The sequence below is a fragment of the Anguilla rostrata genome, chromosome 12 (assembly GCF_018555375.3).
Source record: "Anguilla rostrata isolate EN2019 chromosome 12, ASM1855537v3, whole genome shotgun sequence".
NCBI lineage: Eukaryota > Metazoa > Chordata > Actinopteri > Anguilliformes > Anguillidae > Anguilla > Anguilla rostrata.
The window spans coordinates 32,277,073-32,290,068 of record NC_057944.1 but is presented as its reverse complement, the minus strand read 5'-3'; the positions used below and the strand labels follow the sequence as shown (position 1 = coordinate 32,290,068).

Sequence of the window (12,996 nt, the reverse complement as noted above, 5' to 3'; positions counted from 1 at the left end):
AGTCGCATGGACAGCGCAGGCACTCGCTCTCCATGGCAACAGTGTCCCCTCTCCCAGTCGTTCGAGGGAGGGGGCTGGTTGCCTGCGGGATGGCGTGGGGGCGTGTCCCAGTCAGGTCAGTTTGAGTAGCTGCACATCGCTCAGACGTTGTTGCCTCGCTGGGCGTGGGACGGCTTCGTCCCACCGACACTTTCAAAAAAATTAAATAAATAAAAAACAGCAGGGAGAGCCGTGTCTCCGTGGCGATTCCAGACGCGCTGGCGGCCGGACTCCCCGCACACGGCGCAGGCGTCCGACCACGGTCTTCGTTTGATGGCGTTCCTCCACTATTTTTATTTTTATTTATTTATTTTTTTTACCATGCTCCACTGTCTGAATTCAGTCACTTTTCCCCCAGGTATTGGGCTCATCCCAACAGCGTTAAAAAAAAAAAAAAAGAGTACACACAGCAGTAGCTGTAATGCTGAGGACCAGGTGGGTAGTTTCGGGACGCCGCGTGCGTCTGATCCGTTAAACGCTGGGGTAGGGACTCCCGGTCGTTCCTGCTGAGATGGCGGAATCCATGGAAAAAGCTCTGTTCCGAGTCAGAGAAGATAACCCGCTTGGTTTCCATGACACCGTCAGAGTCCCGAGCCGCGGTGTCATTGGGTGACGTGCGCTCACGCCTCGTTTGAAGGGGAGCGGCCGCTCCAGCCTTGGGTAATATCCTGTGCGCACACGCTCTGTTTGGAGAACGCTTCTGTTTTCCTCCGCTGAGCCGTCGCTACGGACGCAGGATTGGCTGCTGGTCACGCAGCTCTCTTCCATCTCTTATCGCTCTGCCTCTCTCCCCCTCTATCTCTGTCTCTCTTTGTCTCTCTCTTTGTCTCTCCATCCATCTCCCTTTCCTCGCCCTTCTTGTGTTCTCCATCTCTAACTCTCTCGTCTCTCTCGCTCTCCTTTCTTGCTCCTCCTTCCACCCATCCTTTTTGGTGTGGCGCTTGTATTTGGGCCTGGTAGGGTGCAGGCCAGGCGCCTGCTGTCCCGGGCCCCGTTGGGGGGGCGGGGGGGCGGTCAGGGCGGGGCGGGGCGAGGAGCAGGCTGGGGACCAGATGTGGGGAAGTGAGTCACAGAGAGATGGTGTTACTCTGTCTCTCTCCGGCATGTGCTAATCGAGCCTCTGTTTGTGCGGGAAAGTCCTGACGTCTGTCCAGCTGTCTCAGCCCAACTTCAGCGTATAATCATCCTGTTATTCAAATGTCACATGGCTCAACTTTTCATTTTTTTTATTTTCGACTTCCTTCGGTCTGGATTTTGAAGTCACGCTGTACACTCTGAATGAAAGCTTGCCCCCCCCTCCCCCCCCCCACCCTGCATCTGTATAGAATTACAGCTATCATTGTCCATTTAAAAATCTGAAAATTGAAGTGAGTGTAGAGATTGTCTTGCTTTGTTCATAGGCCGTAGAGCTTCGGAGCCTGTGGCCCTCAGTCTTGGGTAGTGGTCCTGAGGGGTTTTACTGGCCGACATCGTCCCCGGGGCTCTGAAAGAAAACAAAAAAAAAACAGCACTATAAGAATGGCGGTGAAAGAGAAAATAAAATTCCCAGCCCATCGGGCCTTGATGAAATCTCTGGAACAAAATTACCCTGGTGGGATATTGTGGTTGCCACGACAACAAGATGTTTATGAGAGACTGAGATAAGCGTGGGGACGCAAGGACAGGAGATATTAGAAACACGCAGAAATTCACACAAAAAATACACAATGCACGCACACACACGTCCACAAATGCGCGCACGCTCACACACACACACACTCAGACATGCATACACAAACACACACACACACCTGTCGATAGATTCCAATTGTTTATTGTGGGCTTTACGGTTTTAAAAAAAATTTAAAGTGGACGGTACTTGCATTGAAAGCCATAAATACTCTGGGAGTACTTGTGCTTGAATGATATAACTGTATGTCCTGTCACATAATGTTACCATTCTGAAGTCCCGCCATTTTTGTGTCTGTGACTGATGATTGGCTCTTTCCTGTCCATGGCCTTGTTTGCAGTTGTCAGGACTGCTTTTCAGGTATTTTGATTGGTAAGTTTGATTGGAATGACTGTGTGACATCCTGTACGGCAGCTCATTCACTGTGTTTCCTACCACGTGGAGGAGTAGACCATGACAAACACACACACACACACACACACAACAAAGAAAGGACTCTCTGGGCGTGTTTTTGCGCGAGTATTTTGGAATACTCCCCCCCAACCCTGTTTGCATCGGGCCCGCGATGCGGAGGGTGCTTGGCTGGAACTGGCTGTGGGCGGGAAAACTGTACTGCCGGTGAAACTGGGTGTGCTGTCGGGGCGAGTGTTATTGTGATGAGGATTAGATGAAGTCACGGTGACCTGATTTTAAAGAAAAAAATACCTCTTGTGAAACACACACGCACGCACACACACACGCACACACATTCTGCTGATTTGTGGATAACACGCTTTGAAAGGCCAGCGCAGTAGCGCTGTCATTGGCTGGAAGCACGCTCTGAGGGCACTTCCTGCTTTGCTGTGCTTTGGTGAATGATTTTAACCGTTTCAGATGTTATGTAACTGCTAGAATGACGCAGCTGGATGAGACAGTCAGCGTATTAATGGAAGCAGGGGGTATTCACACATCGCGCCTAGCGATAACTGGTTCACACAGCCATACATTCAAAAATTATTTTAGGACACAGATTTGAAATGTGGCCCGACCACTTCTTTTTACGAGCGCAGCTTACAAGAAGGCTTTTGAGACTTTCTGTGATCGTCGCCACCAGAAGTTCGGGTTTCACTGGGACTGTACCATGTTCAAGTTGAATCCATTCCCCTGCTCACATTATTTACAAATGCTGTCGGAGTTACGTTCTGTTGTAACTGTCAAAATATAGTTTGACATATTTAAAAATCCATTTAAATATCATAGGTTTCCATTCGCTGTCCAGTGAGGCATGCTGGACCAGTGTTGTATATATGAAGTATGTACCGTTGCTGTTGCTTTACGATGGATATATACAGTGATGTCAAAAAGAAAGTACACCCTCTTTAAATTCTATGGTTTTTCCATATTGGGATATAACTAACCCTTAACTAGATCTCACCAAGTTCAAGTGTAAGTAAGTCCACCAACATCACAAGATTCAAAACACACATTTACTTTGTCATTATTTATTCAGCCAAAAATAAGCCAGTATGCAGAAGCCATTTGTGAAAAACGTAGTGCACCAGATCAGTTAAGAAGGTAATTATAACCAGCTGCTGCTAATCAACTGCACACAATTAGCTGATCATCAGGAAGCAGTACCACCTTTGTATAAATACAGAAAAAGTCACAGTTTGACCTGGAGCATTCGGGTTTGTGTTCACTCAGCAGGCCAAGGAGGACAAAAGATACCCGTGACTGTCTCAGAGAAGCTATCGCCACTGCTAATTCGTCTGGGAAGGGTTTATAGAGCCATTTCCAAGCTGTGCGAAAGATCATTTACAAATGGAGAGCATTCACGACAGTCTACCGAAGGGTGGGGTTCTCTGTAAATTCATCCCAAGATCAAACCGTGTGATTCGCTGAGGCATCGTAAAGAACTCTCAAGCTACAGCCAAGGGATCTGTAGCACTGTCGGCATGGTGAATGTCAGAGTTCACGACTCCACAACAGCCTCATCTATGGGCGTCAACCTGAACTGAATAAAACCAACAAACACGCCTTCTCACCTCATCTCCCCTCGGTGAATTAAAATCCATCCGCTGGTGGTTTCGGTTATCGTATTCACGAGACGGAAAGAGGGAAAGACGCACTGTGACGATCACATGACCTTGTTTCAGCCCACCAGTGGCACAGATAAGATGTGTGAATGAAACCCTGTGATTGGCCTGCACTACCCCCAGCCTCTCTGCCCTTGATGAATTTTGTGAATGAAACTGTTAAATGAAATTTCACAGAAACAACGTTGGTAACAGTAATGGATTTCTGACCCACTGTTCTGTGAATATGAGTATGGAGAATCCAATTTCTAAGAACCAAAATGGGAAACCTGTAAATAACTTGTTTTCAAGTGGCTAGCATCTGTAATAAGGAATAAAGACACGGTTAAGTCAAATAAAAATTTAAATGAGAATAAAGTAGTGGAAAGTTGTATTTTATTTACCTTTTTTTTAACCAGGCAGATCCGTGGAGATGAGGGGGTGTTGTATTTGTAAGATAAATGAAGGTATTCAGTGTTCCCGTTGTGTGCAATAAGAAAGTGACCATACCGAGCTCTGCGCATGCTCTTTACAGTGTGGGGTGACTTAACCAGTATGAACTGGAACAGTAGTGGGAATCACAAATATATTGGCCATTATTTTTATTTTCTTTTATTTTGTTTGTTTGTTTATTTTACATTGAAGCCCCATTGAATCCCCCATGAATAAATATGTATTTCTTTTTTATTTATTTCACCAGATATGATTGTTAGGGAAAAACAGAACAATTTGACTAGGAAGTAGGTTTTTATAATTTGTCTGAGGTCTAATACGATAGCTCATATGTAAGCGTGTACGTGTTTCCTCCTGCACTAAACCTCCTGGTAAATCTGTGTATCATTCCTCTCCCGTTGAAGAGGAAAGATAATTAATTAAAATGAAAAGAAGTGTAAAATGTGTTCATGTGGAGTCGATCCGGCTGACCCTCCGCCCTTGTCTCTCCCTCCTTGCAGAACTCCATCAGGCACAACCTGTCCCTGCACAGCCGCTTCATCCGCGTGCAGAACGAGGGCACGGGCAAGAGCTCCTGGTGGATGCTCAACCCCGAGGGCAGCAAGAGCGGGAAGTCGCCCCGCCGCCGGGCCGCCTCCATGGACAACAACAGCAAGCTCGCCAAGAGCCGCGGGCGAGCCGCCAAGAAAAAGGTGAGAGAGAGAGAGAGACCCCCACCCACCCGCGCCCGCCCATACGGAAAACCAGCCACACTGCAAATGTATGGAAGGAAAAATATATTAGCAACATATTTGAGCACTTCACAATATATGGCTGGATATACAAATTATTGCCACCTTCAGACATTGCATGTTTTCTGCATTGCAGGTTTTTTTTTTTTTTCTTTGTGTATACTTGTCTGTCTTTGAGCCTGACCCTACATTCTGATGTTCGGCTAGACGGTCAGTGTTGGGTGGGTAGAGCTCCAGCTGGTGGCAACTATTCAGCTCAGCCACTAACTTCTGGCTTGACTGAAACTTGCTAGAATTGGTCAGAAATCAGGGTTTTTCCAAAAACCAGTCCCACAGACTGTAACTTCTCTGTCCAGGTGCTTTGTGGAAAGACAGAGTTATGGTATGGAACTGACACCAGCCACCAGCCAAATACTGGTAACATTATTGTGGTTTTTACCATTTTCTAATGTAGCACCCACTGTGGCAGGCATCCGACCAGGTTGTGTTGCATTGTAAAAGGTAATGTTGAAAATGGCTGGTGATTTTTAGAGTGTGCAAGCCACTCTGTGGCCAGTGGGTGAAAAGGTGAATTTTTATGCGCTGGACAGGGTCGCGAGCAGGATGTGATGCGATCTGTGGGCATTGATCTGTTTCGGCACGGTCTGCTCTGCAGGCTTATCAGATTACAGCGCGTTAGCATGTTGGCAGCTGCGCGTTTTTTCAGCTATCAGCCGTCGCATCCTTTCCCGGCCCTCGCGTTCTTACCTTTGATCTGTTATCAGCCCGGGCTCTCCGTGCACGCTCGCCTTTTTCACAGGCGCTCGCTTCGCCCCGCTTCCTTCCTGTCCCACTTCGCTCGGGCGTCTGCCCGCGCCCGCAGCGCACCTGGTGCCCGTTCAGGGCAGACCTGGCGACCGCGTCTCTGAGAAGCCTACTGGTGCCACGCTAGCTGGTGTTTAAAACCCGCAACCCCCCACGCCCTGAACAAAGGTCGCTTTGGCTTCCTGGATTGTTTTTGTTGCTCATGGAATATGAATGTGGTTATTGAAGATAATTCATTGTATTTATTAACCTTTATTTAACCTGGAAAACCTCATTGAGATGGAGACTCTCCTTTTCAAGAGTGTCCTGCCACAGACAGGCAGCCTGCACATATTATAATATGGTTGCAGACGAACAATATGAAACAAATTATAGACAATGAAAATTACAGAAGGTAAATAAGTTTTTTTTTTTTTTTAACCAGGAAAAAGACCATCACAGTAGTAAAAATAGGTCATAGACTTAGACATAAATCCTGATGGAACACCATTGGCATTCTTAGTGCATTAATTGAAGTTCACTTTGTTTTCCTGAATTGGCTGAACTGATTGTAACTGCTGATACTAGCTGTCTTTTTATCTGTGCTGTCCTGGAGTGATGGATGCTGCTGACGTTGTGCTGTGTTGACGTAATGAAGCACATGAGAAGAGTTCAGGGGGCTGTTCATGCCGTTGTATAGATTGCAATTTGCAATTCTAAATTTCTAACAAATCTAAATTGCAAATCACAATCTGAGACTCCTCATGAATAACTCAATTTCTTCTGTCACATTGCATTTCTGTGCTTAATTACATGCGTACAGTAAATACAGCCTTGCATCAGAACGACCTCATGATGTACGAGCAACGTCACATGAAGAAAACATAATTGTCGACATCGCTAAAGCGAGTTCCTGCCCCCACCACAGGTGTCCCTCCAGGGTGGGTCGGAGGTGAGCGGCGACAGCCCCGGGTCCCAGTACAGCAAGTGGCCCGGAAGCCCGAACTCCCACAGCAACGACGACTTTGACACCTGGAACAGCTTCCGGCCGCGGACGAGCTCCAACGCCAGCACGGTGAGCGGCCGCCGCTCGCCCTTCATGCCCGAGCAGGAGGAGCTGGTGGACGGGGACGTTCACCTGGTCTACCCCGGGGGCTCGGGGGGGAAGATGAGCACCCTCCCCAGCCTTTCGGAGATGACGGGCCACCACGCCTCGGAGAACGTCATGGAGGACCTGCTGGGCAACCTCAACCTGCTCTCCCCCAAGAACCCGCAGGTGGGGGGCGGGGGCGGGGCCCCGGCCGGCTCCGCCCAGTCCTCCCCGTCCTCCATGATGCAGGCGAGCCCCAGCTACCCGGCCTACAGCTCCCCCAGCATGGGCTCGCAGGCGCCCCAGCAGGACTACCGAAAGTGCCTGTACGGCCAGGCGGGGCTCAACGCCATGTCGCCCATGCCCCTGCAGACGCTCACCGAGGGCAAGCCCGGGTTCAGCCCCCCCCTGGGGCAGTACGGCTGCCCCGCCGGGCTGCTCAAGGAGCTCCTGACCTCGGACGGCGACCAACACGGAGACCTCATGCCCTCCGTCGAGACCGTGGTGTCCCAGTCCGCGGGGGGTCGTATGATGTCCCCCTACAGCGCCCCCCAGCCCGGGCGAGGGGGAGGCCACCCCCACCCTCACCCCCACTCCCACCCACACCCCCACCCCCACCAACACCCCCATGCCTCGCGAGGACCCGCCCCCCCCACATCCGTGGCCATGAACGGGGGGCGCCCCCTGCTGCCCCCGGCCGGCATGACGCATGCCGGGGGTCTGGCCCGCCTGGCCACCGTGAAGACCCCCATGCAGGTCTCCTTCGGCCCCGGGGTCCACCTCCCGGGGGGGTTGCTCCCCAACTACTGCACACCAAACACCAACGGGTACGGGCGGCCCGGCCTGCCTCCTCCCCACCACCTGCACCACCACGAAAAGCTGCCTAGCGACCTCGACGACATGTCCATAGAGCGCTTTGAGTGCGACATGGAGTCCATCCTCCATGACACGCTCATGGACGGAGACACCCTGGACTTCAACTTTGACTCCATGGGCGCTCCCCAGGGGTTCTCTCACAGTGTGAAGACCACCACACACAGCTGGGTGTCGGGGTAGACGTCGGAAAGAGCCAAGCACACACACATGTACAGGTGAGCACACGCATGTACTATTGTAGAGCATATTGGCATTGACATGGTCTTTAGTCAACAGTGGCTTCTGCCATTTTTTAAAAACCAAAATCGATCAGTTGAATTTCAGTAAATTTTCTTGATTGGCTGAATTGAGCCGATCTTCAACTCTGATAGTTGTGGTAAATGTTCAGTACCAGTTTTCATGCTGAACTGTTGAGCTCATTAATTTGTCATGCATAACCCCCTCAATGCTAGCGACATTCATTCGTTGATGCATTTGTATTAAATTTTCTTTGTTTTTTTTGTTTTTTTTGCAGGTTAACAATTAAAAACCGTATCTCAGCCAGAGCTGGACCTTCATCAGGAAAATGGAAATCAGTGACCCAAAGACAGAGAAGCCATCCCCAGTTCCTCTTTTATCATCTCAGTCGTTTCAAGAGACAATAGATAGTGTTGCTTTTCCTCCTCTCTTTTTTCTTCAGCACTCAGTTCTCGTGCAAGCCGAGACGCTTGTCCTCTCCCTTCAGATTTTGTGCTGGTTTTATTTTCTTTTTACTTTTATTTGCTTTTCATCCAATCCCTGTCGTCATGGAACTGTAAATAAATCAAGTGCCAAACTATTTGTGTGAACTTCAGAGCCAAGTTTATGTTGCTTTTTTTTTTAATTTTTCCCGTCTCAAGGAGCTAATCAGTGCTGAGCACGCTAGCCGTGTTAGCACGACTCCCTTCTTTACGCCGCAGAAACGCAACAAACCAGTTCACCCCTGTATAGCTAGGCTTTGGTATGACGTAATCTGCACCTTATCTGAGAAAAAGTTGGAAAAACTGGAGTTAGATGCCATGTAAACAGGTTTTATGTTTTTTTTTTATTGTTATTTTATTTCAGGAATTAGAAATACCGTTTCACTTTGAGACATGAAGAACATTTAGATCTCAATTCTTTTATGTCGATTCTTCACGTCGCTTGATGATTTTTCTCCACCTCATACAGTGTGCCAGTGTTTTCTTCAGGTGTTGAGCTTTTTACGTTAGTGTACAATGTGCCCCTTATTGCCTAAGTGAAATCTTGTGAATGAGCAGGAGAAACTGCTTGTTGTGATAAAAAGTGATACTTGCTGTAAGCCAGCCAGCTGCAATTGGTCTCAGATTGTCTCCTGTTCCATTCAACTCGATTTAATCATCTTCAGAGGTGTGATATAACCATTGATCATGAGTCTCAATTCACTCATGCAATGTGAATGAGTGTCGCTCTAATGAATGTTAATCTAGTCAACCTGCTTTGGTCAGAGGAGCTGGGAAGCTAAACTGGTGTATGTGTTTGGACTCTGAAGGTCAGCGTGTAAATACTGTAGATCAGTCAAAGCTGGGCCTGGACTGTATGAAGGAGGCTAACAGGCTCCTGGCTAACGGGCTCCTGGCTAACGGGCTCCTGGACGATGTTACATCATAACACATTTTTTTTTGTGTGTGTTGCATATTGTACTTTTAAAATCATTTTAGATATACTACATTAAGAAGTAGTATGTTTAGAGTTGTACAGCAAGTTTACAGGCATGCACATGTAAATCAGGGCCATAGATGTAAAGCAGAAAAGAGAAGAAAACTGGATCTGACTATATTTTGTGTTTCATTCAGGCGGGAAACTTCTCAAACTTGAGTGCTTTTTTCAATGAGGCTGTTAACAAGGTTATTTCTTTTATATTTTTTGTTATGTAAATAACTAAAACGTATATTGAAAGTATCTACGTAGATATATATTTGCAGATGCAGACGTTATCCAACATTTTTACAGATTTGTTATTATTGTTATGATATTATTATTATTATTCATTTAATTTTTAGCTTTTGCCTCGTAGAAGGAACACAGTACAGTAAAGTTCTGGTCGTCTGTGTTTTTCCACACACAGTCTTAAACGCCTTAAGGGGCTTAATGGCTGTGATAAACTCTTGATTTTCGAGATCGTCTCACGCACACCAGGCTTAAAAGGAGTCCTTCAGACTCCTCAGGCTGTGGCAGGCTCTTACCATAAGGGACAGAAGACACAAAGCCCCAGTTGTAGATATTTTTTTTTACATTTTTTAAATGCCGCTTTTCAATGCCTTAGCCTGCACACTTGCAGGTGCTCTCTGTTTCAGTAAATGTGCCCTCACACTTAAGGCCCCCCCTCCAGTGAGTCCCCCCCCCCCCAAAAAAAAGAAAGAATAGTTGAGTGTATACAATGATTCACCATTGAAGCCCACACGTGTGCTGTCAGGGGTGTTGGTGTGTTAGGGGTTGGGTGTTATTTTAATGCAGGAACATATGTCACTTAGCCAGAGAAAGAGAGGGGGGAACACAGGTCCCTGTCCTGTGGTTAGTTCATCTGGGTGGATGGGAGGGGCTGTGTCAGTGCTAAGCATTCAGCCGTCCAATGCGCTCTCTCTCTCTCTCTTTTTGCTGTTTGGCTCCTGCTTTTTACACCCCAGTTAGGGCTGTGTTAGCCCCCCCCCCACCCCCTTCCCAAGCACTGGTCCAGCTGATCCAAGTCTGTCTGTGCTGCTTTGTTTAGTTTTTTTTTTGGTTGTTGTTTTTGTTTTTTTTTTTGTTTTTTTTTGAACCTTTGGATTTCTTTCAGGTGGAATAACACACTGGTGCCTTTCAGCCACCTCCTCCTCCCCCTAACCAACTGTTTTATTCTGTTTTTTTCTACCTCTCTTTCTCACTCTGTCGCTCTCTCATTCCTTCTTTCCCTCTCGCTCTCATTCTTTCTAATTCTTTTTCTCTCATTCTCTCTCTTTCTCGCTCTCATTCTTTCTAATTATTTTTCTCTCACACACTCATTCTCTCTCTCTCGATCGATCGATGGCCCTCGCATCTCGGCCTACATTTAAAGATGTCTGTTCACTCCGGAGTGAAAGATGTCTTAAAAATGCAGACTCACTGTGTGTAGCTTAGAGAGGTCACACCCAACCCTTCCCCGCCTGTGAAGTGTTACTTAACTCAATAGAGCGTGTACATAGCATTTTAGGTGTTCATGATTTTTTTCTTAAAATTTTTGAAGACTTTTTTATTTTTTAAGAATGCATACTGTTTGTTAAAGAAGACATATGCGTGTACATACACATAGATGTTCCTGTATGTATATAAATATATATATATATATATTTAAAAGAGACATATTCCTTGTTTTAGCGTATCATTAGGGAGTGCTCAGATAAATATGTAGATGTTAAGAAGCCGAGAGGTTGCTGACCCCTGCTAAAATACTGTGCTCATTATCGTTCGTCAGGCTCTGTTTCCCAGTTTAATGCTTAATGAGAGCTACAGGACCGCAAACAAGCCTGTCCTGAGTTCACTGATTACTGAAATTCAGCAGAAATGTAAAATAATGAAAAGCTAAATCTAACGCTTGTTTAAAATCCCTTGCTCGAAATTAAGGACAAAGTGCATCGTAGTCTGATTGAATATTTGCCCAAAGGGCAAAGCTCGCGCTAGTTACTCTGGGATATTCCTGAATTAAAAATCCCAGTCTGGAATCTAAATAAAATGTGGCTGTATATGATTTTTTTTCCCCCAATGACTTGTATACAAGTTAGTATTAATTAAAGTTTATGAAACTGACCAATTTTACAATCGCATCAACTGAAGTTTGGAGAAAGGAAAAGCTAGCGTCAGTGTGTTAGCATCTGTGCTAATAGCACCAATCCCACTCTTGCGCCTGAAGGTCAGCTGAGGGAAGTTTCCATGATCTATATTTCAGTCACATTGTGTACGAGGTCCCTCATTTCAGACCATAGAACGTGAATCTCCTGTGTACTAAAAAGCACAGGCGTACACAGCTAATATAATAATTATAAAGAGATTTTACATAAAAATAATCAGATATATATATATATATTATTAAAACATGTAAATGATTGCTTTGTGAATTGTGAAGATGATATCACCTATGCATTCTTGTTCTTCTTTTTGTTTGTTTGTACTGATGGTAAAAAATGAAAAAATGTCATATTGTAACATAGAGTTGTGGAGATATTTCATGTCGATGTCATAATTGTATTTGTTTTGAATAGTATATGAAAAAAATGAAGTATATTTAGACATTAGATGATGCAATGATTCAAGTGCTTTGCTTTTTTGGTAAACTGACACTGTTGTTTTTAACTGCAGTTTATAAGAAAACCTAAAACGTAGAAAAAAGAAGCTTATTGTCAGTAGTAGAAAAAAAAATCAGCTGTCTGTTGGACAATACCCGTTTAGAGCGTGGACATTTGGACCAATTTTTTTATAGACTGAGAAATGTAAATGTATTGCACTTCTTTATTACCAGTGCTAATGGACAGAGAAGAAATTGTTGCTTATTTTAAAATCAAACTGTTACATCTTTAAACTTATGTACAGTGAAGCATTACAATTTTAGCACAATTTTCAATCAAAAAAATAATAAAAAATGAGTGATGTACGCATTTAGAAAAAAATAATTAAAACAAATATCCATCTGTTTAGGACAGAGGTCTCGTTGGTTGGAAGGGAAGGGGTTGAGAAATATGTGTTCCTACAGGTTTGTGCTGACACTGACATGTAATTATTATTGCTGCTGTTCACATGGAAGCTGATTTAGAGGTTAAAAAAAAAAAAAAAAAAACATCCTTGTGAATAATCACTGCCTCATTAACGGTTTAAAAAATAAAAATAAAAAAACAGCAATTTTTTAAAGGTTAATTTTTTTAACCTTAGCAACAGTGCTCCCAGAGTCCTCTTATGAGTAAATGCCGGATACAACTGTATTATATTGCAACACAAATCAGAAATTAAACATGTACAAGAACAGTCTTTGCAGTTGCTGTATGAAGCCATATGTATACATAAATTATGTTACAAAAAATACAATGTGGTGTCTGTCTGTTTGTTATTTAGTTTTGAGAGGCCTCCTTCACATTTATGAGAGGATCTTTAGGATGTTTTTTATTTATTTTTTATTTTTTATTTTAACGGCCTTTACTTGTCACTCACTCTCAGAGCCCATCACTTTCATTATTGTTTTTTAAATGAACTTTTAAGCATTAACAACATTAGCTGCCACAGGACTGTTCAAATTGACAAAAACTTTCCCAGCACAACACA

General features: G+C 45.1%; 1 protein-coding gene across 1 annotated transcript in view; it reads left to right on the top strand.

The window, feature by feature from the left end:
• foxo1a (forkhead box O1 a) overlaps window positions 1-12,762 on the top strand; it is a 44,889-nt gene extending 32,127 nt beyond the window's left edge. The window contains exons 2-4 of the mRNA XM_064301743.1: window positions 4,716-4,907; window positions 6,658-7,910; window positions 8,210-12,762. Of these exons, the coding sequence (XP_064157813.1) occupies window positions 4,716-4,907; window positions 6,658-7,875 (1,410 nt within the window). The 3' untranslated portion in view covers window positions 7,876-7,910; window positions 8,210-12,762. The remainder of the gene's footprint in view (window positions 1-4,715; window positions 4,908-6,657; window positions 7,911-8,209) is intronic.
• Window positions 12,763-12,996: the final 234 nt, after the last annotated feature.